Source organism: Rhinoderma darwinii, chromosome 3 (genome assembly GCF_050947455.1).
Source record: "Rhinoderma darwinii isolate aRhiDar2 chromosome 3, aRhiDar2.hap1, whole genome shotgun sequence".
NCBI lineage: Eukaryota > Metazoa > Chordata > Amphibia > Anura > Rhinodermatidae > Rhinoderma > Rhinoderma darwinii.
This window is the reverse complement of record NC_134689.1, coordinates 75,763,088-75,789,651: the sequence shown is the minus strand read 5'-3', so window position 1 is coordinate 75,789,651 and position 26,564 is coordinate 75,763,088. Positions and strand designations below refer to the sequence as shown.

Sequence of the window (26,564 nt, the reverse complement as noted above, 5' to 3'; positions counted from 1 at the left end):
TCTGCCCTGCAGAGAAGATCTTAAAGAGGCTCTGTCACCACATTATAAGTGCCCTATCTCCTACATAAGGAGATCAGCATTATAAGGTAGGTGAAAGCAGTGCTTTTTATTTTAAAAAAAAACCACGATCTGTTTTCACCACTTAATTAGCGATTTTAGATTTATGCTAATGAGTTGATTAATGACCAAGTGGGTGTGTTTTTACTTTAGACCAAGTGGGCATTATACAGGAGTGTATGACGCTGGCCAATCAGCATCATGCACTCCTCCCCCATTCATTTAGTCAGCGCATAGGGATCCTTTTAGATCGCCATGCGCGGTCTTATACTAACACATTAACAATACTGAAGTGTTTAGACTGAATAGACATCCTGTGGAATGTCTATTCACTATCTGTGCACTTCGTTACGGTTTGTGGTACTTACAGCAGAGCAAGCATAATCTCACGAGATTACGCTGTAGACGACAGGTTACAACGAGATTACGCTTTGCTCCGCTGTAACTACCACAGAAACCGTAACGAAGTGCACAGATTGTGACTAGACATCCCGTGGAATGTCTATTCACTGTCTAAACACTTCAGTATTACTAATGTGTTAGTATAAGACAGCGCTTAGCGATCTAAAAGGTTCCCTATTCACAGACTAAATGAGTGGAGAGGAGTGCATGATGCCGATTGGTCAGCATCATACACTCCTCTGTACAACGCCCACTTGGTCTAAAGTAAAAACAAGTCTACTTGGGCATTAAGCAACTCATTAGCATAAATCTAAAATTGCTAATAAAGTGGTGAAAACAGGTTTTTTTTTTTTTTAAATAAAAAGCATTACCGTCACCAACATTACAGCGCCCATCTCCTTATGTAGGAGATAGGGCACCTATAATGTGGTGACAGAGCCTCTTTAAGGCCTGAAGTACCTCTTTCACCGCTGATGGCACTCAGATTGGAGGACGCTTGCCCAGTCACAGGATCCCATAAGCCCTGGACCAAAGAGGATGTGTAAGCTCCCCAGCCCAGGCAACTGTCCTGACTACTAGTTGAGGGCTTGGTCTCCAAGTGACTCCTCTGGAGATGAGCAGATATTAGCCACCAGTTTAGGGATAACCTGTCACGTTGGGTATGTGGACCCACTGGGCGGTACCGCCTTGGATGGTATGGCAGCTGGCCAACAGGACACGGGTCAGTCTATAGTTCATATAGGTGTGTCTGTGGTAGCTCAGACAGTAGCAAGACCAGCTCGGCTGGGACTTTGGCAGCAGGCAGGCACCAGGCGTGTCAAAGCAGGACAGCCGTGGTACTCCGCGCAGCACGACTCTCCAACTCAACATGGCACTTGACAGGATCGCACGGGATACAGGTAGCAGGAACGGGAAACTGTCTATGCAAATGGCCTCAAGTGTTTTCCAGTTCAGACTAGGGTTACAACAGCAAAGCTCTGGCAAGGGAGGAAGGGGCTGGGCTCTTCTAGTCCAGGGTGCTCTGGGAGCAATCAGTTCAATCTCATACCGGTGTGTGCTTTGGCTCCTTAAAGGGAAAGGGTCATGAATTATTTATTTTTATCATAATGCTTTTAATATGATATTAACAAATTGTATTAATATATTCTATTTTTTACTTCTCTATGGGGGCTGCCATTTTTTTTCATCTCTGTATGTGTCAATTAATGACAGATGGAATACGGCACATACAACCCCATAGAGAATGCGAACGGGAGCTGTTCCATTCTCTGCAACGTACCCAGTCTTGTGTCTCCTACACAGACCAAAACAAAGCTAGTTTGCAGAGCAAAATTCGGCACCATTTTCATGTGGACAGTAAGATGACGACTTCTGGCCATATGTTCAAGGAAGCAAAGGCGCAAGGAATAGGCAGCAGCAGGTAATTTAGGTTAGTGTTATATTCTCTGCAGAGCACTGGATCTAATCCTCCTACACAGTGCAGTTGCTCAGAAAATGGTGGCACACAGTGTAGGAGGTTTGAAGATTCAGGGAAGGGGGATTGTGTGAGGACACTAGAGAGTGTGTCTACCCCAAATTTGCAGCATAAAGCAATGAGGTTGCTTTACCACATTGACAATGCTGCAATTTTAGGAACTGCTCCCTCTAGTGGAAAGCACATGGAAATGTTAAATTAGAATCTAATTTATAATATTTCCTGACTTGTGAAAAATTAAAATAATCACTTAAAATTGTTTAACTAAAAAAAAAAGTTTCTAACGACACATTCTCTTTAAAGAGGCTCTGTCACCAGATTATAAGTGCCCTATCTCCTACATAATCTGATCGGCGCTGTAATTTGTAATGTAGATAACAGCAGTGGTTTTTATTTTGAAAAACGATCATTTTTGAGAAAGTTATGAGCTAGTTTAGATTTATGCTAATGAGTTTCTCAATGGACAACCGGGTGTTTTTACTTTTTACCAACTGGGTGTTGTACAGAAGTGTATGAGGCGGACCAATCAGTGACTAATCCGTGTCCTACACTTATTGTTCCAGCTCAGCTTCTTTCACTGCACAATCACACTGTGCTGTGGATCATGCTGGGCTGGAACAATGAGAAGTGTAGGAAACTAATTGGTCAGCCTCATACACTTCTCTGTACAAAACCCAGTTGGTAAAAAGTAAAAACACGCCCAGTTGTCCATTGAGAAACTCATTAGCATAAATCTAAACTAGCTCATAACTTGCTCAAAAATGATCGTTTTTCAAAATAAAAACCACTGCTGTTATCTACATTACAGCGCCAATCAGATTATGTAGGAGATAGGGCACTTATAATCTGGTGACAAAGCCTCCAAGGTTGGACTGCAAACACGAGCGCACCCTGGTGGTCACTGTGGAGCAGGAAGGCCGCACGTGCAGACATCTCGGGAGAGAAGGGCGTCGACCGGATGGAAGGAGTTAGTGGCCAGTGGAAGGAACTTTGTCCAGGGAGGATTGGTTCTGGTCCCACACAGGAGAAACTACTGCAAGGTTCTTGAATGGGCTTGTGCCCAAAGGACTGCTGGGATAATGGAGGTTAGGAGGCCCAAGATAGTTAACCTGTTGAATGGCGTGATAATGTTTTCAATGGGATGGAAATTAGTTTTTATTCTGAAAGGTATGAGGATATGCTCAGCAAGTCTAGAAGGACCCCTAGAAAACGATATTTGGGAACAAGTCCGAATTCCTGTGGCTTTATTAACCAGCCTAGAGTAGAAAGTTTGAAGTATGGGTTTCAAATCCAGCAACAGTTGTGAAGCAGAGGGCGCCGAGAGAAGGAAGTAGTCTAGATCAGGAATTATCTGTACACCGTTCAGATGGAGAAAACCAGTAACCTCTGCCATTACCTTTGTAAAAATTCTTGGTGCTGCAGAGACCAAATGGGAGAGCTTGGAATTGAAAACTATGAATCGTATCATTGAGAAACAGCCATCCTTAGGAACATCTGAGATTCTGGATTAATCTGAATGTGGTAGTAGGCATCGGTCAAAACCAGTGTAACCATATGACAACCTGAAGATATAAGGTTTACAGTGGATTTTATAGTCTCAATCTTGAATTTTAGGTGTATTAAGTAATGGTTGAGGGCTTTTAGATTTGTTATTGCTCTTGCTAAACAGTGTTTTCACAAGAAATACAGGCGAATAAAACCCCAGACCTCCTTGGGATTTTGGTAGCGAGTGATTACTACTGCATTTTTCTGACTGAGTAAAAATTATTTTTCTAGAGATAGACTTTGTGGAAAGACTAATCATAAATAGGAATCTTTGTGGAGGAGGAAAAAATCTAGCTGGTAGCCGTGATGAATTCTGCTTAGAACGCAAGGGGAAGGAGAGATGTTCTTCCAGGCTACAAAAAAAATATTTTTTTTCCTCCCCTACCAGAAATCTGGCATCACTGTGGAGGTTGACGGGACTGATTGTCCTGCTTGAACAGGACATTTTTTTCCTTTGCCTCTACAAGGTTGAAACTTAGATGATTCCTGCTCTCCTTTATAATACGGTCCTCCATAACTATTGCTTGTTTTTTATTTGTTACAAAATGCTCAGTTGCTGAAAGAATTTCTGATCTACTGGTAATTTTTTCTCTGCAGCCTAGGTTTTCATCTAACCCAGATCCAAAAAGACTGTCTCCTCTACAAGGGATGCCTATAAGCTTATTCTGGAACAAGGATCCCCGGACCAGATACTTAACCAGGTGGACCTTTCTGCTGCATTAAATAATGCAGCAGATCTAGCTGACCGCTTAACTAAATCCGTTGAGGCATCTGCTAGGTAGTTGGCAGCTTTTTTCAACATGGGTAAGGATGAAATGTCTTCCCTGGGAGCACCAGCAGCAAGATGGCTTCCCAGTTGATCGATCCAGAGAGAGAAAGACCTCGCTGTACAGGTAGCAGAGCCCGGGCCTAAACATTGTTGTGTATGCTTCCCTTGTCTTCAGAAGAACTTCCACTTTATCCATGGGGTCAGTAAGTACCCCCATATCCTTGAATGGTAGGGAGGATTTCTTCTAGATACCCGCTACAGGGACATCTACTTTTGGAACTTTGTCCCAGAGTTCTGAATCTCATTCAGCAATGGGATATTTGCACTTCGATCCAGAAAAGAGAACCGTTTCAGACTCCTATTCATGAGAAATAAGTTTGATGTTCTTATGGACAGGAAACTCCTTTCTCCCAGGCCCTGGACCATCGGATCCTGAGTGGAAAGAGGTTCTCTAGTATCCTCAAAGTCATTTGGGCTACCATGAATATTGAAAAGACACTCATTTTCCATCAGACTGCAGGGCATACCGGTAGTGTCATCTGATGAATCAAAGGTCAATATGGGACTGAACAACTTCATCAGGGTTTGATAATATAGGGGCTGTAGAACATAGACGGTTGATGACTGCTAGAAGTAGAGGGTCTGGGAGAACGAGCATCTAGTTGGAGAAAGAGCTAACTTCCCTGTTAATACATTTTATACTATCCAAAAATGACAGTGCATCATCCACCACACATTTTTTAATGCATCTTGAACATAATGCCATCTTATAAGAGGAGGACTTCATACAAACCCCACATTTCTTAACCCACCGCTTAGGCAGAGCAGTTTCCTTAAATAAAGCACAAAGTGCCATATTGAAGTAAACTAGAATAGAGAAAGTCACTAGTAAAACAGCTTCAGCCTCCAAACTAGCCAAAGGAGGGAGGGAGAAGTAACAAGAAGGAGGGACATACCAGGCCAGAGGGAACCACAAGATCTGCAGACTTGTGGGGATCCACTACATCAGAGGGAATAGACATAGTTGAGAAGACTTATACATAAAAATACTGCTGGTAAGTGTAAGTAGGAGTTCTGTCGCCCAATCTGCTAGGCTCTGCCTTATGGCTGCTCCAGCCAACCCCAATCTCCTCCGGAAATCAGCGTCACAAGGAACCATGTGACCAGAAAACGCCGAGACCCAGGAGGAGGGGTACTCCTGGCCAAAGGAATCCCCGCCTGTTGGAGGCACATCCGTGCACAGAAAGGAACTGGGCCCGGGGCTGCCTCCAGCAGGAGGACTTTTGCCAAAGAGTAGGAGAGAAGCTCATATGCTGCCCGCGACCGCACTCACTGCACCAGCCCTTTGGAAACCTACCAGTGGTGGGGACCAGGCTGGGTGAGAAATCTCCTATAAGCAGCACAAGACCCTAAAGTTTTCCCATCTCAGCTGCATCTACGGGGTCCACCAGATTACATGGGGTTTTTAGTGAAAAACTACTGTACCTAAAAAATTTGTCTGGGCCATTGCTTCGCATCATTGAGTCTTGAGATTCATAACGTTTTAATTTTTCTGTTGACTAAGCTGAGAGGGGGCTTGTTTTTAATGGAACAAGCTGATTGGTTCCATTTTGGCGTACATGCGATATTTTTTCATCACTATTTATTAAATTTTTTGGGAGACTAGGAAACCCAAAAAAACGCAAAGCAATTCCAGCACGGTTTTGTTTTTTCTTTTTTACGGCGTTCACCGTGCAGTTTAAAGAGGCTCTGTCACCAGATTATGAAATCCCTATCTCCTATTGAATGTGATGGGCGCTGCAATGTAGATAACAGCAAAGTTTTTTGGCGAACGATAAAATTGCTCATAACTTGGGCAAAAATTATTTGTATGCAAATGAGCTTTTCAATGGACAACTGGGCGTGTTCTCATTTTACCAACTGGGCGTTGTGAATAGAAGTTTATGACGCTGACAAATCAGAATCATACACTTCTCATCATTCCCACCCAGCTTCTTTCACAGTAGACAGCGTGACTTCACCCACAGGTCCTTCAACCTTGTCGTCGGACAAAGATACATCGGCTCCAGGTGTCCAAAAGGTTAATATGCTCGTCTCTAGGGAGTTTGCTATGCTTACCCGACACGGTGATGCTGCTGCAGATTCAACTGTACTCTGACGCCTGGAGCTGATGTGTCTCCTCTCTTCCAACGCTAAGGTTGAAGGACCTGTGGGTGACATCATTCCCAGCCAGCTTCTTTCACTGCAGACAAACAGCGTGAAGTCACCCACAGGTCCTTCAACTTTGGCGTCGGAAGAAAGACACATCCGCTCCAGGTGTCAGAGAGTACAGTTGAATTTGCAGCAGCATCTCCATGTGCAGGTAAGCATAGCAAACTCCCTAGAGACGAGCATATTAACCTTTTGGACGCCTGGAGCCGATGTATCTTTTGTCCGACGCCAAGGTTGAAGGACCTGTAGGTGACGTCCCACTGTCTGCTGTGAAAGAAGCCGAGTGGGAATGATGAGAAATGCATGATGCGGATTTGTCAGCGTCATACACTTCTATTCACAACGCCCAGTTGGTAAAAATACAATACACACCCAGTTGTTAAAACGAGACAACACGCCCAGTTGTCCATTGAAAAGCTCATAAATATAAAATTGCTCATATCTTGGGCAAAAATGATCGTTAAAAAAAAAAAAAACAAACTTTGCTGTTATCTACATTGCAGCGCCCATCACATTCAATAGGCGATAGGGATTTGATAATCTGGTGACAGAGCCTCTTTAACCCCTTCCCGCGATTGGGCGTAACTGTATGTCCGAAATCAAAGTGATTTCCCGCAACAGGGCGTACAGTTATGCCCAAGCTTCAAACTGTCACCATGTCAACAGACATGGTGACAGCGTCCCGATCTCAACTGTCATAGACAGTTGCCGCAGGACTCATGAGCACATGACCAATAAGAGTGGTCCCGTGCCGGCACGAGCTGTGATTGGCCAGTCAGTACTGACAGGCCAATCACAGCGCAGGAGCAGTGGTTTCCCGGCATCTCCGTCTCCGACAAGCTCATTCCTGCCAGAGAAGCTTGTCAGATACAGTCAGTGAAAAATAGAACAAAAAAACCCAGCGATCTGCCCCTTTTCTGCCCACTAACCAGTGATCACCACCTTTGGTGCCCACTGGTTGTAAAATATATAATTATATAATTGCAGTCACCCACAGTGTCCTTCTGCCGTGTGATCTGTGCCCAGCGACCACCTGTCGCAGTATCTGGTCGCCATTACCCTGCTGTATCACTAGATTGCCCACTGCCCGAGTTCCCTGTTAGGTAGCAATGCCACTTCTCATTTAGTTTTCCCCCTGGTAGGTAGGGTACGCTTACTGTTTGAATACAGATGATCTCATTGCGCAGTTGTGAGTAGCGCTGTTTATATTTTGTTAAAAGTTTTTAAAAAAACTTACAAAAAACGTAGTTAGTAGCTGAACAAAATCATGGCCAAGAGTCTACACAGCCGAGGAAGCGTATCAAATGATGTGTTCTGATATGGACAGCGCGAGTGAAGGTGAAGAGCAGTTCGTGCTTCCATCTTCCTCTGAATGCAGTGACTGAGTCTGTACCCCCCAGTCGGCGCAGAAGAGCCGTAGGTCCTGCTCAGCCTGATATGGCATGGGTAGCTGCGGACAATTATACCCCCCAGGTGCCCGAGTTTACAGCCCCCTCAGGCATTCAAATTGACACTACGAATTTTAGCCCCATTGATTATTTTAAAAACATTTTTTCAGACACCCTTTTAGAGTTAATGGTCCAGCAGACCAACATTTATGCGGAATAATTTATCGCCCAGAATCCCAACTCATTTTATGGAAGAGGCCAAAATTGGACCCCCACAAACGCAGTGGAATTGCAGAAGTTTTGGGGCTTATTTTTAAGTTTTGGGCTCATAAAAAAGCCCAGTATTAGAGACTATTGGTCCCTTGATATTTTATACAACACCCCCCCTTTACTGCACAGTAATGGCAAGGATGCGATTCGAAGCCATCGTAAAATTCCTTCATTACAATGACAATAGTCAGTGCCCAACCCCACAGGACCCAAATTTTGATAGGCTGTATAAAATAAGACCATTGATTGCCCACTACTCCAAAAGTTTTTCCCAAGTTTATACCCACATACAAAATATTTCGGTAGACGAATCTCTAGTCAGCTTCAAGGGTAGACTGCACTTCAGGCAGTATCTACCCAATAAAAGAGCCCGGTACGGCATAAAACTGTACAAACTCTGCGAAAGTGCCACCGGTTACACGTACTCTTTTAGGGTCTATGAGGGAAAAGACTCCCAAATAAATCCCCCAGAATGCCCCCCTTTCCTAGGAATTAGGGGAAAGATTGTATGGGATCTTGTCCATCCTTTGTTATAAAAGTTGTCCAGAAATAAAATTATATCCTTTGCCGAGCAGTGTCCCATTGTTAAAAGTTCTCATTCAGATCCACCTTGGCGTGCGGAACAATCCGCAGAAATCAGAAGGGCCTCCGAAAACCGTTGCTGGGTCAGATCCTAAAATTAGGAGAGAGCAGAGCTGTCTGCAGCGACGATCTACTCCTCCTGAAGTATAAGGGTAAAAGGGACGTCCTTATAGTGACCAGCATACACGTCAGCAGAAACAGCCTTGTCCCTGTACGCGGATCCACCACCCAAGTCCCAAAACCATATTGTGTACAGGAGTACAACAAACATATGGGTGGCGTTGACCTGTCTGACCAGGTCATAAAACCATACAGCGCCATGCGCAAGACCAAGGTATGGTATAAGAAGCTGTCAGTGCATCTTACACAGATGGCTTTATACAACGCCTTTATCCTATGCAGATACGCCAGCAGTGGGGATACATTCCTGCAATTTCAGGAAAAGGTCATAAAGTCCCTGATATTTGGTGACCAGGAAGGAGAGGGCAGTTCATCCGGCTCTTCCGTCAGCAGGATAATTCCCGGCCAGCATTTCCCCACAGAAATCCCCCCCACTGAAAAATAAACAGAAGCCCCCAAGTAAATGCCGTGTGTGCGCCAAGCGAGGCATTCGTAAGGACACCACATACCAATGTGAGACGTGTCCCACAAATCCCGGCCTGTGTATGAAACAATGTTTCAAAATATACCACACCTCCTTAGATTTTTAATTTATTTATTCTTCATTCACCTTTTTTGTCTCCCATACTAGCCATGACCAATTATTAATTTTTTTACTGACCAGCCCCATTTAAAATTTGTCAAAAAACACCTAACACAAAACTAAAAATTCTCACTATACTAAGGACCCGAGGTTGCAAATCTGGGTGAGAGGAATAAATCCAGATGAGATTGGTTGTCTCAGCAAATCTTTTTTTTGCTGAGGCCTTTGATTTATTTTTTGGGCTGGATTTTATGGAATGGTGGGTAGGTTGGTAGTGGGACCTGCCATTCCCTCTCCCTCCATAGCGGGTTTTCCAGGTTGTCCTCCTTATTTACTAAAATTAAAGTATTTCTTATTATACCCCTAGATTAATACCTAGAGGGTTGTCACTTCAAATTAAAAATTCTCACTATACTCCTAGATGAATACCTTGAAAGGTGTTACATTACAATCTAAATCTTCTCACTATACCGCTAGATGAATTCTTTGAGGGGTTTAGTTTCCTAAATGGGGTCACTTTTCTGGGTTTCTAATGTTTTGATACCCCAGATCCTCTGTTTTCATGACACAGGGCAGTAAATGCCATCGTACTAGACCTCACATGTTGCATGGTGCTCTTTACATTCTGAGCCCTGCCATGCGCTCAAACAGCAGTTTATCTCCACAAATGGGGTATTGCCGTATTCAGGAGAAATTGCTTAACAAACTGTGGGTGCTTTCTCTTTTAACCCTTTGTGAAAATGATGAATTTGGGGCTAAAGCAACATTTTCTTTGAAAAAAAAATAAAATATCTACATTTTTTTTTTTTTTTTACTGCCCAGTGTATGAAACACCAGTGGGGTCAAATTGCTCACTATACCACTTGAAAAATTCCTTGAGGGGTGTGGTTTCCCAAATAGAGTCAGTTTTGGGGGGTTTCCACTGCACTGGTACCTTTACAAATGCGACATGTGCAGAGAAATCAATCCAGAACTCCAAAAGCTAAATGGCGTGCCTTCCCTTCTGAGTCCTGCCGCTTGCCCAAACAGCAGTTTATGACCACGTTTGGTATTTCCGTACTCTGGAGAAGTTGCTTTACAAATGTTGGGGTGCTTTTCCTCATTTATGTGTTGGAAAATAATGTATTTTTTCATTTTCACTGCCCAATTCTAATGAAATCTATGAAACACCTGTGGGGTCAAAATGCTCACTACACCCATAGATGAATTCCTCAAGGGGTGTAGTTTCCAAAATGGGGTATTTTTGGGGGCGTTTCCTTTGTTTCGGCACCACAAGACCTCTTCTAACCCGACATGGTGCCTGAAATATAATCTAAGAAAAGGAAGGCCCTAAAATCCTCTAGGTGCTCCTTTGCTTCTGAGGCCGGTATTTCAGTCCAGTAGCGCACTAGGGCCACATGTAGGATATTTCTAAAAACTGCAGAATCAGGGCAATAAATATTCAGTTGTGCTTCTCCGGTAAAAACCTTCAGTATTACAAGAAAAATGGATTAAAATGGAATTCCTGCAAAAAAAATGAAATTTGTAAATTTCCCCGCTACTTTGCTTTAATTCCTGTGAAACACCTAAAGGGTTAAAAATCTCTGAATGCTGTTTGAATACTTTGAGGGGTGCAGTTTTTAAAGTGGGGTGATTTGTGGGGGCTTCTAATATATAAGGCCCTCAAAGCCACTTCACAACTGAACTGTTCCCTAAAAAAATGGGCTTTTGAAATTCTTGAAAATGTGAGAAATTGCTGCTAAATATATAAGCCTTGTAACGTCCTAGAAAAACAAAAGCATGTTCAAAAAATGAAGCCAATCAAAAGTAGACATATGGGAAATGTTAGCTAGTAACTATTTTGTGTGGTATATCTGTCTTACAAGCACATACATTTGAATATAGAAAATGCTACTTTTTTTGCACATTTTCTCTAAATTGGTGTTTTTCACACAAAAATTTGGAATATATCGACCACATTTTTTCACTAACAAAGTCCAATATGTCACGAGAAAACAATCTCAGAATCGCTTGGATAGGTAAAAGCATTCCGGAGTTATTACCACATAAAGTAACACACGTCAGATTAAAAAAATGAGGCTCTGTCATTTGGTCCAAAAGTGGCTCAGTCCTGAAGGGGTTAAACATGTAACTTTATTCTCTGTCAATAAGATTACAGAGATACCAAATTTCTCGCTTTACTACTTACCCACAATAAAAATACTCCATTCAAAAAGAAAAAAAAAAAACAAAACACGTTTTAGTGTAGTCACGTTTATTTTTCAGTTCATATCGATGTGGGAGGGCTCGTTTTTTGCATAACAAATTGTAGTTCTTGAGGGTACCATTTTGGGGTATTTGCGACTTAATTTTTTTTTTTTTTAGACGAGGACCAAAAAACAATATTTTTATCGTTCAGGCCGATACTGATTATGTATAATAATTAATTATTTTTTTCAAATGCTAAAAAAGGACTTTAAGATGAAGTGTTATGAAAAATCTGTTTCCCTGATAAAAAAAAAAGCTAAAAAAAAAAAATCGAATTTACTTTTATTCTCACTTACTTGTGGACTTTAAAGGAACAGTGTCACGGGGAATTTTTTTTTTAGATGAATTAGATTTTAGTGTTTTATTACATTTTTTTTTATTTGTGTGTTTGTGTTTAACTTTTTTTTATTTTTTAACTTTTTCTTCCCATATTGGGGCTGCCATTTTTCTTTCCATTTCTGTATGTGTCGATTTACGACACATACAGACATGGAATATGGCACATACAGTCCCATAGTGAATGTGAACGGGGCCCGTTCCATCCACTATGCTGTACGCCGTCTGTGTGGGAACGGCGCATGCGCCGTTCCCACACAGTCCCAAGTTGAACTGTGCGACGCCCGGCGCCATCTTCTTGTGGACCAGAAGTCGCGGCCGGACAGTAAGATTACTACTTCCGGTCGCGGCTTCCGGACTTGTGCACTTGGAGCGGCGGCAGCAGACGGAGCGGATGGCGGCAGGAGCAGGTAAGTTATTTCTATGTATGTTCGTGTTTTAGTGTGTGTAAACCTACTACACGGTGTGTTAGCTCAAAAAATGGCGAGACAGTGTAGGAGGTTTGACCGTTCAATCCCCTCGTTTCTCCCGGCACTAGCCAGGATAAAGGAGGGGGGATTCTGAGAGCTCACTAGAGCGAGTTCTCAAAATTTTGCAGCATTGCATGTGGTAAAAAGCAATGTGGTTGCTTTACCACATGCAATGCTGCAATTTTGGGAATTGCTCCATCTAGTGACCAGCGCTGGGAAATCTTATAAATTGGAATCTAATTTATAATATTTCCTGACTCGTGAAAAAAATTAGAACAATGTTTAATCACATATACACAAATTGTTTAACTAAAAAAAAAAACATTTTTTCTAGCAACACATTCCCTTTAAGATCTGATCTTCAGATCCCCTCTACAATATACTGCACTACTTATGTGGTGCCGTGTATTGTAACGGTCATTCTTAATAGGACAGTTAAACCTATTAGGTCCCGCCTTGGGAAGGACCTATTCCGTACCTGGCTGACTAGGAAGCCGTTGCTAGGCTTCCTGGTTGCCATAGCAGCAATCGACACCCAAGACCACTCGTGGGGGACGGGTGGTGGGCTACAGAGTGTGCCCCTCCTTTTGTCAAATACTTAAATGCGGCCATCGCCATTGACATTTAAAGGGAATGTGTTGCCAGAAAAACATGTTTTTTTTAAAAAAATTAAACATTTAGTGTGTGGGTGATTAAACATTGTTCAAATTTTTTTTATTTTTTTCGCGAGTCAGGAAATATTATAAATTATTTCTAATTTATAATACTACCCATTTTTGGTCACTAGATGGAGCTAGTTCCCAAAATTGCAGCATTGCAACATTGGGTTAAAAGCCCTCGCTCTAGTGAGCTCTCAGCATCCCCCCCTCCTTTATCCTGGCTAGTGCCGGGATAAACGAGGGGTTTGAAAGGTTTAACCTCCTACACTGTGTCGCCATTTTTTGAGGTAACCCACAGTGTAGTAGGTTTACATACACTAGTAAGCACACACAAACACTAACATACATTGAAATCGCTTACCTGCTCCTGCCGCCGCGGCTCCCTCCGGCCCGTCCGCTCCGTTTGCTGCCGCTGTTCCATGTGCACAAGTCCGGAAGCCGCGACCGGAAGTAGTAATATTACTGTCCGGCCGCGACTTCCGGTCCACAGGAAAATGGCGCCGGACGGCGCCAATTTCGAATAGGACTGTGTGGGAGCGGCGCATGCGCAGTTCCCACACAGACGCCGTACACGGCAGTCAATGGGACGGGAGCCGTTCGCAGTCCCTATGGGACTGTGGCTGCCGTATTCCATGTCTGTGTGTGTCGTTAATCGACACACACAGAAATGGAACAAAAAATGGCAGCCCCCATAGGGAAGAAAAAGTGTAAAAATAAGAAACAGTAAAACACAAACACACAAATGAATATAAACGTTTTTATTAAAGCACTAACATCTTTAACATATAAAAAAATTATTTGTGATGACACTGTTCCTTTAAGGGGTTAAATGGCAGCAACTGCGATCGCTGCCGTTGCAGCAGGACGTCAGCTGTATATTACAGTTGACTACCGCTGAAGATTGAGCACAGCTCCTGTGCCCGCTTCATCTTCATGACGGGTCTGATACGTTTGATTGCGGCAAGTTACTTGCAATGCCGATCAGACCTGTCATTTTGCGGGAAGGGGTTTAAAAAAAATAATTAAAATTAAAAAATTGCTGGGTTTTGCAAACCACTGACATACCGAGCATTCAGAGTCTTCAGATCCTTCAACATGTTGTTTTGAGCCTTTGTGCAAAATTTTTTAAAAACTGCATTTTTTCAGAATCGTTCTGGATAAATACCCAAAATTACAGTGAAAACTATTTTTCAAAATGTATTAAAAATGAAAATAAAAAACAAAACCTAATTTCACATGGACATAAGTATTCAGACTCTTTGCGATGTGCCTCCCATTTCTCTAAATCATACATATGGTATTGCTGTTAATTGCATCAGCTGCAGAATAAAGTCAAATGTCATTTATAGCGCAATGTGATCACAGTAAGAAAGCTGTTAAATTTGCGTGTGAATTTATGATAGTTCTCATTGGTACCATTTTGGGACAGATTGTCACGCAACAAATAAGCGCTCAAACAGCTCGAATTGAGAAAAAATAAATAAATATTTAAGTGTTATGGCTCTCAGAACATGGTAATGCAAAATGTGCAGAGCGTTCCAAAGGTGGGTAAAACCAGGGACCATTATCAGTGCGACACTAGAAACACACCGGTAGGTTATTATACCCTCTTATGCCAGGATGTACTCTGCACAGTTTACATATACCTCCACATTATAAAAACTTAAGTACCAGTAAAACCCCGAACAGCAAAATCTGCGTTTCAAAAGCCAATCGGCACTCCCTTCCCTTCTGAGCTCTAGAACTGTTGTGCTGGGCCCAAACACCTATAAAGAGATATTTAACCCCTTAAGGACACAGCCTTGTTTTGGCCTTAAGGCTCAGAGCCCATTTTTCAAATCTGACATATTTCACTTTATGTGGTAATAACGTCGGAATGCTTAAACCTACCCAAGCGATTCTGAGATTGTTTTCTCGTGACACATTGGGCTTTGTTGGTGGTAAAATTTGGTCGATATATTCAGTGTTTATTGGTGAAAAATGGCAAAATTGAGAAAATGTATAAAAAAAATAGAATTCTTCAGAATTTAAATGCATCTGCTTGTAAAACAGACGGTTATACCACCCAAAATAGTTACTAGTTAACATTTCACATATGTCTACTTTAGATTGGCATCGGTTTTTGAACTTTATTTTTCTTGGACGTTACAAGGCTTAGAACATAAATAGCAATTTCTCATATTTTTAAGAAATTTTAAAAAGCTTTTTTTTTTTTTAAGGTACCTGTTCGGTTCTGAAGTGGCGCTGAGGGGCCTATGTATTTGAAACGCCCATAAAACACCCCATTTTGAAAACTAGACCCCTCAAAGTATTCAAAACAGCATTTAGAAAGTGGATTTAACCCTTCAGGCATTTCACAGAAATTAAAGCAAAGTAGGTGAAATTTGCAAATGTAATTTTTCTTGCTGAATTTCAATTGTATTACATTTTTTTCTGTAACAGAAGGTTTTACCAGAACACCACTACTAAATATGTATTGTCCAGATGCTGCAGTTTTTAGAAATGTCCCACATGTGGATGTAGTGTGCTCGTGGATTAAAACACAAGCCACAGAAGCAAGGAAGCAACTAGTGCATTTTGAGGACTTTTTTATTAGAATATACACAGCACATATTTGAATTGGGCTGTGAAAAAAGTCATTTTTGATCAAAATTTCTTATTTTCACAGGGAACAAAAAAAAAACCCCATTTTGTTGCCCAATTTCTCCTGAGTGCAGCAATACCCCATTTGTGGCGATAAACTGTCGTTTGGGCCCATGGGTGGCCTCAGAAGGGAAGGAGTACTGTGTGTTCTTTGGAGTGCAGATTTTGCTGGATTGCTTTTCGGGTGCCATGTCGCATTTGCAGAGCCCCAGAGGCATCAAAGCAATGGTAACCCACCAGAAGTGACCCCATTTTGGAAACTACACCCCTCAAGGAATTAATTGATGGGTAATGTGACCATTTAGACCTCAGTTTCTTCACAGAACTTATTGGGCTGGGAAATAAAAAAAAAAAAATATTTTTCCCAATACGTAGTTTTAGCTCAAAATTTCTTATTTTCACAAGAAATAAAACAGTCCATTTTGTTGCCCAATTTGTCCTGAGTGCAGCAATACCCTATTTGTGGTGATAAACTGCCGTTTCGGCCCATGGGAGGGCTCAGAAGGAAAACCATTTGGCCTACTGGGGATTTTCTGGTGCGTAGTCATGTATGCAGAAGCCCCTGAGGTACCAGTACAGTTGAAACCCCCAAGTGACCCCGTTTTAAAAACTACACCCCTTTAGACATTCATCTAGAGGTGTAGTGAGCATTTTGACCGGAGACATACACCCCATAAACTAATGTGGGTTCTCACGGGTATGGCAATACCCTAAATGTGGCTGTTAGCTGCCTGGGCACACAGCAGGACTCAGAAGGGAAAGATATGGGGGGATAAGATGCGGAGTGCATCAGGGTAAGTAAAACTGGGGGTAGATTAAAAAGCAAGGGATGTATGATACATTTTGAAGCACTTTCATACGGAGCCTTCGTTTTTAGGGACACGTGTCACATTGATATATTGTGTCTTCCCTTATCCCCCTCTTATAGCAGACCTTGCACCTCTTGACTTTTTCCCTTCTTGCCAGTTTGGGGAACTTCTCCTGGAAAGTGTTGCCCTGGTTCGATGCGTGTCCCCCCCCGTTTCCAGAAGTACTGGGTGCCCCCCCCCTCTTCTTGGTCCCTAAAAATTAGTTTCTTGATAAACACCTCTTGAAATTCCAGGAAAGTTCCCGTCTGGCCTGCACAACGACGTAGCACATATGCGTTGTACAAAGCCATCTGTATGATGTGCACGGCCAGCTTCTTATACCACACCGCATGGCGTTGTAGGGCTTCAGGACTTGATCTGACAAGTCCACCCCTCCCATGTACCTATTGTAGTCCAGGATGCAGTCTGGTTTGGGGGTCTCTGTACTGGTGCAGGTACATGGGTACTGGTGTGCCCATGTACTGTTGTCAATACAAGGACATCTCTTTTGTCCTTGTACTTTACACACAATATGTTGCTGCTAGAATGTACCCTGCTCTCACCCCTTCTGCGTGTTTGCCCAAGCAGAGTCTTAGGGAGGCCTCTCAGATTTCTTCTAGCAGTGCCGCATGCTGCAGGACTTCTGGAAGCGAGGCAGTGTTAGTGGGACGGTGGTATAAAAATGATCCAGGTAGAGGTGGTAACCCTGGTCCAGCAGTGGGTGCACCAAATCCCACACAATTTTTGCATTAGGCCATGCGGTGGTCTGCACAATGTCAAGCGTAAGGCCTATTTCATACCTGCACAGGAGTTTCCCTTTTTCTGTCAGAGGAGCAGAATGAAAATCCTGGAAACACAGATTTTAATGCGTTCTGACGGGTTTATCAGGGTGTCCGTGGTTTTACCAGAAATCGCATAGCATGCTGCACTATTGTGCCTGCTATTTACGTCCAGATCTGCATTGAGATTGTCAGATATGTACAGGCCCCCTAATACCTCATTCACACGGCAATATTTTGATTCAGTAATTTTAACCCAAAGCCAGGAGTGGGTCCATAACACAGGTACAAGTTTTTCATTATACTACTGTGTAGGATCAACTACTGGTTTTGGCTTCCGAATACAGGTACAAAATCCTGAACCCTATACAGGTGTCTGAATAAGGCCTAAAGGAGACCATAGAGCCCATGATCAACTACCCATAGAGTATCCATTTATACACTCCAAAAGCGAAAAAATTTAAGAAATACTGGACATAGGAAAAAGACAAAATCTCAGCACTGTCCATCCAATGCCGTTGCAATCAAAACCTGGATACAAACCAAAGAATTATTTTTATATTTAAGTAGCCATTATCTCATGGGTAAGCAGTGGAGAGTGCTCCTACTGCAGCCAGTTGCCTGTTTGCTATAGGAAAACCGGCATACCAAACCACACCCCCCCGCAGCTAATAATGGAAGGTATCCGTACACTTGAGTTGCAAGATTTACAGACACTAGGCAAGATTATACTCTAATCCAATCAATAGTGTAAAAAACAGAAAACACAAATGCTATACAGGATTGTTCAGTGTGTGAACCTAACTGTACACAAGGAATCCTGTGTTTATTTGAATATTATGAAAATTGTACCTCTCCAAAAGTTGCAAAGTATTCCCTTATCTTGTCTTCTCCAGCTTCTGGATTCAACCCACCAACAAATATTTTCTTTATTGGATCTTTTTTCATTGCCATTGCCTTTTTCGGGTCAATAAGCCTTCCATCCAATCGGTGTTCTTTCTGGTCCAGAACCTAAAATGCAAAGTATTTTAGCTAAAGGAAAGTGAGCAATTTTTAAAACGTTGTGCAACTTTAGTCACGCTAGTATGTGCAATTATCTGCTTAACTGCAATTCTCACTAGATTGCTTCTGGTGTATGTGAAATAGGACAAGTCCTTGGAATGTTGTACAAATTGTGATTAAAGAGGCTCTGTCACCACATTATAAGTGCCCTATCTCATACATAAGGAGATCGGTGCTATAATGTAGGTGATAGCAGATTTTTAATACATTAGCGATTTTAGCTTTATGCCAATTACTTTAATGCCCAACTGGGCGTGTTTTTACTTTAGACTAAGTGGGCGTTGTACAGAGGAGTGTATGACGCTGACCAATCAGCGTCATGCACTTCTGTCCAGTCAGTCAGCGCACAGTGACACTGCGTTATTCACTGTCATGAAATAGGGAGAAGGAAAAAGGCTGGCACTATTGAACCAATGATACTAGTACGATTGGAGTATATCAAATGGCTTTCTTGTCCTTAATGGATTGCAGCAGCTGAGTTGCCCCAGAGGTGCTCATCGATAAGTACAGCACAAGACAACTTGAAACAAAATAGAAGATTTTGGAATTCGCTTTCTCAAGCGTATATGCACGTGAAACGGCCGTAGGCCAATTCCCCATCCTGACCAAGATCTTTTGTTGCAAGTCCGGTGTGTGCCTCGATATCTTCTATTTTGGTTATTCACTATGTGCTGTCTTATACTGACATTAACGTTACTGAAGAGTTTAGACAGTGAATAGACATTCCTTCCTGTCAGGACGGGATGTCTATTCACAATCCCGGCACTTCGTTAATGTTTCTGTGGTACTTACAGTAGAGCAAATCTCGCTGTAAACTGATCTCACGTATATGCTTGCTCTGCTGTAAGTACCACAGAAATGTTACCAAAGCGCCGGGATTGTGAATAACCTGTCGTGGCTGGAAGGAATGTCTAGTCACGGTCTAAACACTTCAGTAACGTTAATATGTCAGTATAAGACAGCGCATAGCGAACAATGCAGTGTCACTATGTGCTGATTAAATGAATTGGGAGAAGTGTATGACGCTGATTGGTCAGCGCCATACACTCCTCTGTACAACACCCACTTGGTCTAAAGTAAAAACATGCCCAGTTGGGCATTAAGAAAGTAATTAGCATAAAGCTAAAATCGCTTGTGGTAAAAATAGATTGTTTTTCGAAATAAAAAGCACTGCTGTCAAATACATTATGGCGCCGATCTCCTTATGTAGGCGATAGGGCACTTAATTTGTTTAAAGAGACTGTCACCACATTATAACACCTAATGAATAAAAAGAAACCACATAAACCAGAAGTTCTGAATATACCATAAGGGTATGTTCACACGGCAACGCAAAATAAGTCTGAAATTACAGAGCATGTACCTGCATTTTTCGAGGTGTCTTTTACGGACGTAATTGGAGCAGTTTTTCATTTGAGTCAATGAAAAACAGCTCCAAAAACATCCTGCACTTTTACGCACCGTCTTTTGACAGCGACGTGTAAAATTACCTCGTCTGCACAGAACATTGTAAAACCCATTGCAGGCAATGGGCAGATTTATTTGAGCCGTCTCTTTAGGCGGATCTCGAGGCGTAAAATGCCTCCATTAGGTCGTGTGCACATAACCTTATCCAAACTACCCACCACTTACATGCAAGAGCTATTCTAAAAATAGGGCAGCAGAAAAATGCCATCTCAGGCTGCCTTACAAATTTATCAGCAATGTCAGTTGCCTCTAGGCAGCATGTGTATACTACTCCATGAGCAGAGTACCGGATGCCAATGTCACAATAAACTTAATCCACCAAGTCATGAGAAGCTTGAAAACACAAAAAACAAACCTTGTCAACACTTATAGACTCCTTAAATAGAATAAAGCCAAATCCTCTAGATCGTCCTGTATTAGAGTCCATCTTGATGGTACAATCAGACACCTCTCCAAACTTTGAAAAATAATCTTTCAAGTCCTTCTTGCTTGTATCCCAGCTGAGACCTCCAACAAACATTTTCCTAAAATAAAGTGCATTAGTTTAGAGAACACTAAATATTAGCATATAGTCTTAGTACTGCTTCAAGTGACAAATATTTTGGCTTCTGAATCAAAAGTGCAGTAAGGCTGGGTTCACACGACAGGGTCCCGCCTGAGCCCGAGTGTCGGCCGGTAAAATCGGCCATTTTGTCCGGCCCGTTTGCATAAAGTTTTGCATCCGGGCTGGGCAGATCTGGACAGTGACATCAGCAGCAACTCCTGAAGGGGAATCCCCATGTGTTCAGGGATTCCGCTTCAGGAGTTTCCCCTGATGTCATTGCCCGGATATAGACAGAGACATCAAGCGCTCTGTCCAGGAGCGGAATCCCCGAAAACACAGGGATTCCGCTCCTTCAAGGAGCTAAAGTGGGGCTAGCACATAGAGCAGGGAGATACCTCTCTGCTCTGCTATAGTGGCGTCGCTACAGTAGTAGCAGCCGCAGCAGCTGCTAGCGGCGCCATGGAAGGTGTCGCCGGGCCAGGGCGCTTTTAAAACAAGCAGGGGAAGGGAGCCGGAGCCAGCGCAGCGCTCCCTTCCACCTGCTGTACACCCCGGCCCTGCCACACAGTATCTCCAGCGTACAGCCATTCGTCCGAATGGCATAAACTCCTCCTCCTCACATGCACTCTGCGCTGTGAGGAGGAGATAGAGCGCAAGCGACGGAAAACCCGGCCATCACTCGGGACACATTCCGGTGATGGCCGTGTATTACCCGGCCCCATAGACTTCTATGGGAGCCGGGCGCCCGGCCGAAAATAGAGCATGACCTACTTTTTGACAGCCGGTTTTCCCGGCCGTCTAAAAATCGGTCGTGTGAATAGCCCCATTAGGGGTCTAATATTCCTAATGCAGCCGGGTGCCGGCCGATTTATGAACGGCTGGCACCCGGCCGGGAAACCCTGGCCGAGGCCTGGAATGAGGCCTAAGTGTTCAAACATGTAAATGAAAGTTACCAGTTTAGAAAGAAGCAAACAGCTTAAAGGGAATGTGTTGCCAGAAAAACATGTTGTTTTTTTTTTAATTAAAGATTTAGTGTGTAGGTGATTAAACATTGTTCAAATTTTTCAACGTTTTATTTTTTTCACGAGTCAGGAAATATTATAAATTCTAATTTATAATATTTCCAATTGCTGGTCACTAGATGGAGCCATTCCCAAAATTGCAGCATTGCAAAATTGGGTAAAAAGCCCTCGCTCTAGTGAGCTCTCAGCATCCCCCCCCTCCTTTATCCTGGCTAGTGCCGGGATAAACGAGGGGTTTGAACGGTCTAACCTCCTACACTGTGTGTCGCCATTTTTTGAGCTAACACACAGTGTAGTAGGTTTACATACAGTAGTAAACGTACACAAACACGAACATACATAGAAATCTCTTACCTGCTCCTGCCGCGACCGGAAGTAGTAATCTTACTGTCCGGCCACGACTTCCGGTCCACAGGAAAATGGCACCGGACGGCGCGCATTTCAAATTGGACTGTGTGGGAGCGGCGCATGCACAGTTCCCACACAGACGGCGTACACAGAAGTGGATGGGACGGGAGCCGTTCGCAGTCCCTATGGGACTGTGGCTGCCGTATTCCATGTCTGTATGTGTCGTTAATCGACACATACAGAAATGGGAAAAAAATGGCAGCCCCCATAGGGAAGAAAAAGTGTAAAAATAAGAAAAAGTAAAACACACAAATAAATATAAACGTTTTTAATAAAGCACTAACATCTTTAACATATTAAAAAAAAAAATGTGATTACACTGTTCCTTTAACCCCTTCAGGACACAGCCTGTTTTGGCCTCGGACACAGATGATTTTTCAAATCTGACGTGTCACTATGTGATAATAACTCCGGAATGCTGTTACCTATCCAAGTGATTCGGAGATTGTTTTCTCGTGACATATTGTACTTTATGTTAGTGAAAATATTGTCGATAAATTCAATTGTGAAAAACTTGTTCTAAATTTAAATGTATTTGCTTGTAAAACAGATAGTAATACCACACAAAATAGTTACTAGTTAGAGAAGCTCTGTCACCACATTATAAGTGCCCTATCTCCTATGTAAGGAGATCGGCGCTGTAATGTAGGTGACCGTAATGCTTTTTATTTTTAAAAAAGTGGTCTATTTTCACAACGTTAGGAGCGATTTTGGTTTATGCTAACCCCTTAATGACCGGGCCATTTTGCACGTTAATGACCAAGGATTATTTTTTGTTTTTTCATGGTCGCATTCCAAGAGTCGTAACTCTTTTTATTCCGTCGACATAGCCGTATAAGGGCTTGTTTTTTGTGGGACGAGTTGTATTTTGTAATTGTACCATTTTTAGATGCTTATAACATATTGATTAACTTTTATTAACTTTATTTTAGGAGAGAATTGAAAATAAGCAGCTATTCCAGCATTAATTTTCACGTTATAAATTTACGCCGTTTACTATGCAGCGTAAATAACATGTTAACTTTATTCTATGGCTCGGCACGATTACGGGGATACCAAATATGTAAAGGTTTTATATGTTTTCCTACGTTTGCACAATAAAAACCCTTTTAGAAAAAAATTACTTGTTTTTGCATCGCCGCATTCCAAGAGACGTAACGTTTATTTTTCCGTCGATGTGGCCGTACGTGGGCTTGATTTTTGCGGGACAATGTGTAGTTTTTATTAGTACTATTTTGGGGTACATAGGACTTAGATTAACTTTTATTTTATTTTTTATGGGGGGAATGGGAGAAAAGAGAATTTTGACGTTGTTTTTTGCGTTTTCTTTCGACGCCGTTCATCCGGCGGTTTAATTAATATGTGCATTTTATTGGTCAAGTTGTTACGATCGCGGGGATACCATATATGTGTATGTGTGATTTGTTTTGACCGTTTTACTAAATAAAACCACTTTTTGGGCCAAAAAAGTAGTTTTATTTGACTTTGACTGTAATTATTTATTTATTTTTTTCACAAACTTTATTTAACCGTTTTACATTTTTTTTTTTTAGTCCCACTAGGGGACTTCACTATGCGATGTGCCGATCGCATATATAATGCTTTGGTATACTTCGTATACCAAAGCATTATTGCCTGTCAGTGTAAAACTGACAGGCAACCTGTTAGGTCATGCCTCCGGCATCGCCTAACAGGCAGATGCTGAAGGCAGACCTGGGGGTCTTTGTTAGACCCACGGCTGTCATGGAAACCCGACGGCGACCCGCGATTTGTTTGCGGGGGCGCCGATCGGGTGACAGAGGGAGCTCCCTCCCTCTGTCAAACACATTAAATGCCGCTGTCACTATTGACAGCGGAATTAAATGGGTTAAACTGCCGGAATTGGCGCGCGTTTCGATTCCGGCAGTTGCAGCAGGAGCTAGGCTGTGTATAGCAGCCGTGCTCCTGCCGCTGATCGCGTGGGTACAGTGTCAGTACCCGCGCCATCACAGGACGGATATATCCGTCCTCCTGCGCGAACTAGCAGCTGCTGAGGACGGATATATCCGTCCTTCGGCGTTAAGGAGCTGATGAGTTTCTTAATGCCCAAGTAGGCGTATTTTTACATTCGACCAAGTGGGCGTTGTACAGAGGAGTGTATGACGCTGACCAATCGGCATCATGCACTCCTCTCCATTCATTTAGACAGCAGAATCTCGTTCTTACTAGAACATGATCTGCAGCCACATACAGTGTCCTGATAATGAATACACATGACCATCCAGCCTGGACGTCATGTGTATTCAGAATCCTGACAATTCTGAATCTTTTCTGTGAGATTCCAGCAACGGATACGAAATCTCACGAGATTACGGAGGTAAACGAGATTTCGCATCCGTTGCTGGAATCTCACAGAAAAGATTCAGAAGTGTCAGGATTCTGAATACACATGACGTCCAGGCTGGATGGTCATGTGTATTCATTATTAGGACACTGTATGTGGCTGCAGATCATGTTCTAGTAAGAACGCGATTCTGCTGTGTAAATTAATGGAGAGGAGGAGTGCATGACGCCGATTGGTCAGCGTCATACACTCCTCTGTACAACGCCCACTTGGTCGAAAGTAAAAATACGCCCACTTGGGCATTAAGAAACTCATTAGCATAAACCAAAATCGCTCCTAACATTGTGAAAATAGATAGTTTTTTTTAAATAAAAAGCATCACTGTCACCTACATTATAGCGCCGATCTCCTTATGTAGGAGATAGGGCACTAATGTGGTGACAGAGCCTCTTTAACATTTCCCATATGTCTACTTTATGTGTGCATCAGTTTTTATTCACGTCCTTTTATTTTTCTAGGATATTACAAGGCTTAGAACTTTAGCAGCAATTTCTCATTTTCAAAAGCCTATTTTTTCAGGGACCAGTTCTGAAGTGGCTTTGAGGGCCTTAATAGAAAGTACCCATTAACACCCCATTTTGAAAACTGCAACCCTCAAAGTATTCAAAACCACATTCAGAAGTACTTTAACCCTTTAGGCGTTACACAAGAATTAAAGAGGCTCTGTCACCACATTATAAGTGCCCTATCACCTACATAAGGAGATGGGTGCTATAATGTAGGTGACAGCAGTGCTTCTTATTTAATAAAATGATCTGTTTGATATGGTAGTTAAGGAAGAGGAAGCGTAATCTCGTTGTAACCTGTCATTTACAGCGTGATCTCGCAAGATTATGCTTCCTCTGCTGTAACTACCATAGAAACCGTAACGAAGTGCAGAGATTGTGAAAAGACATCCCGTGGAATGTCTATTCACTGTCTAAACACTTCAGTATCGTTAATGTGTTAGTATAAGACAGCACATAGCGAACTAAAAAGATCCCTATGCGCTGCCTAAATAAATGGAGAGTGCATGACGCTGATTGGTCAGCGTCATACACTCCTCTGTACAACGCCCACTTGGTCTAAAGTAAAAACACGCCCACTTGGGCATTAAGCAACTCATTATTAGCAATTTTAGATTTGTGCTAAAGTGGTGAAAACAGATCGTTTTATTAAATAAAAAGCACTGCTGTCACCTACATTATAGCATCCATCTCCTTATGTAGGAGATAGGGCACTAATGTGGTGACAGAGCCTCTTTAAAACAAAGTAAAGGTGAAATTTACAAATTTCATTTTTTGTGCCAAAATTAATATGTAATAAAAAAAACCCAGAAGGTTTTACTAGAAAACGCAACTCAAAATTTATTGCCCAGATTCTGCAGTTTAGAAATATCCCACATGTGGCCCTAGTGTCCTAATGGACTGAATCACTGGACTCAGAAGCACCTAGTGGATTTTGGGGCCTCCTATTTTTAGGAATATATTTTAAGCACCAAGTCAGGTTTGAAGAGGTCTTGTGGTACCTAAACAGTTGAAACGGTCCAAAAGATACCCCATTTTGGAAGCTACACCCCTCAAGGCATTTTTCTAGGGGTATAGTGAGCATTTTGACCCCACAGTTTTACTGGAGAATTTAGTGGAATTAATCTGTGCAAATGAAAATCACCTTTTTTCCCTATGGAAACATAATTCTCATTTTTACAAGCAATAAAGGAGAAAAAGCACTCTAACATTTGTAAAGCAATTGTTCCCGATTATGGCAATACTCCATATGTGGTAATAAACTGCTGTTTGGTCCCACTGCAGGGCTCAGAAGGGAAAGAGCACAGATTTTGATTGATTGGTGCTCAGTGCCGTGTCTGCAACGCCCCGGAGGGACCAAAATAGTGGAAACCCCCCAACCCCCCCAAAAGTGACACTATTTTGGAAACTACACCCTCAAGGAATTTTTCTAGGCTGTGAAAATGAATATCAACATTTTTGTCAACTAAAATGCTGAATTTTTTAATTTTCACAGGGATAAGCGGAAAAGCACCCCAGCATTTGTAAAGCAATACCCCATATGTGGTCATAAATGTTTTTTTTTATTAGAAAATGAACCCTTTCAGGACGGATCCCTTTTTGCTTTTTCATTTTCCACTCCCCGACTTCCAAGAGCCATAATCATTTATTTTTCCATCAATAGAGTGGTATGAGGGCTTATTTTTTGCGGGAAGAGTTGTAGTTTCTATTAACACCATTTAAAGTACCATAAAATGTACTGGGAAACTGAAAAAAAATAATTTACGGGCTGAACAATTGGAAAAAAAAC

General features: G+C 42.3%; 1 protein-coding gene across 2 annotated transcripts in view; it reads right to left on the bottom strand.

The window, feature by feature from the left end:
- HNRNPAB (heterogeneous nuclear ribonucleoprotein A/B) overlaps window positions 1-26,564 on the bottom strand; it is a 60,644-nt gene that overhangs the window by 15,995 nt on the left and 18,085 nt on the right. For both annotated transcript variants that reach the window (XM_075856410.1, XM_075856409.1), the window contains exons 3-4: window positions 20,268-20,436; window positions 18,236-18,394 (exon numbers count right to left, since the gene is read on the bottom strand). In XM_075856410.1, the coding sequence (XP_075712525.1) occupies window positions 18,236-18,394; window positions 20,268-20,436 (328 nt within the window). The remainder of the gene's footprint in view (window positions 1-18,235; window positions 18,395-20,267; window positions 20,437-26,564) is intronic.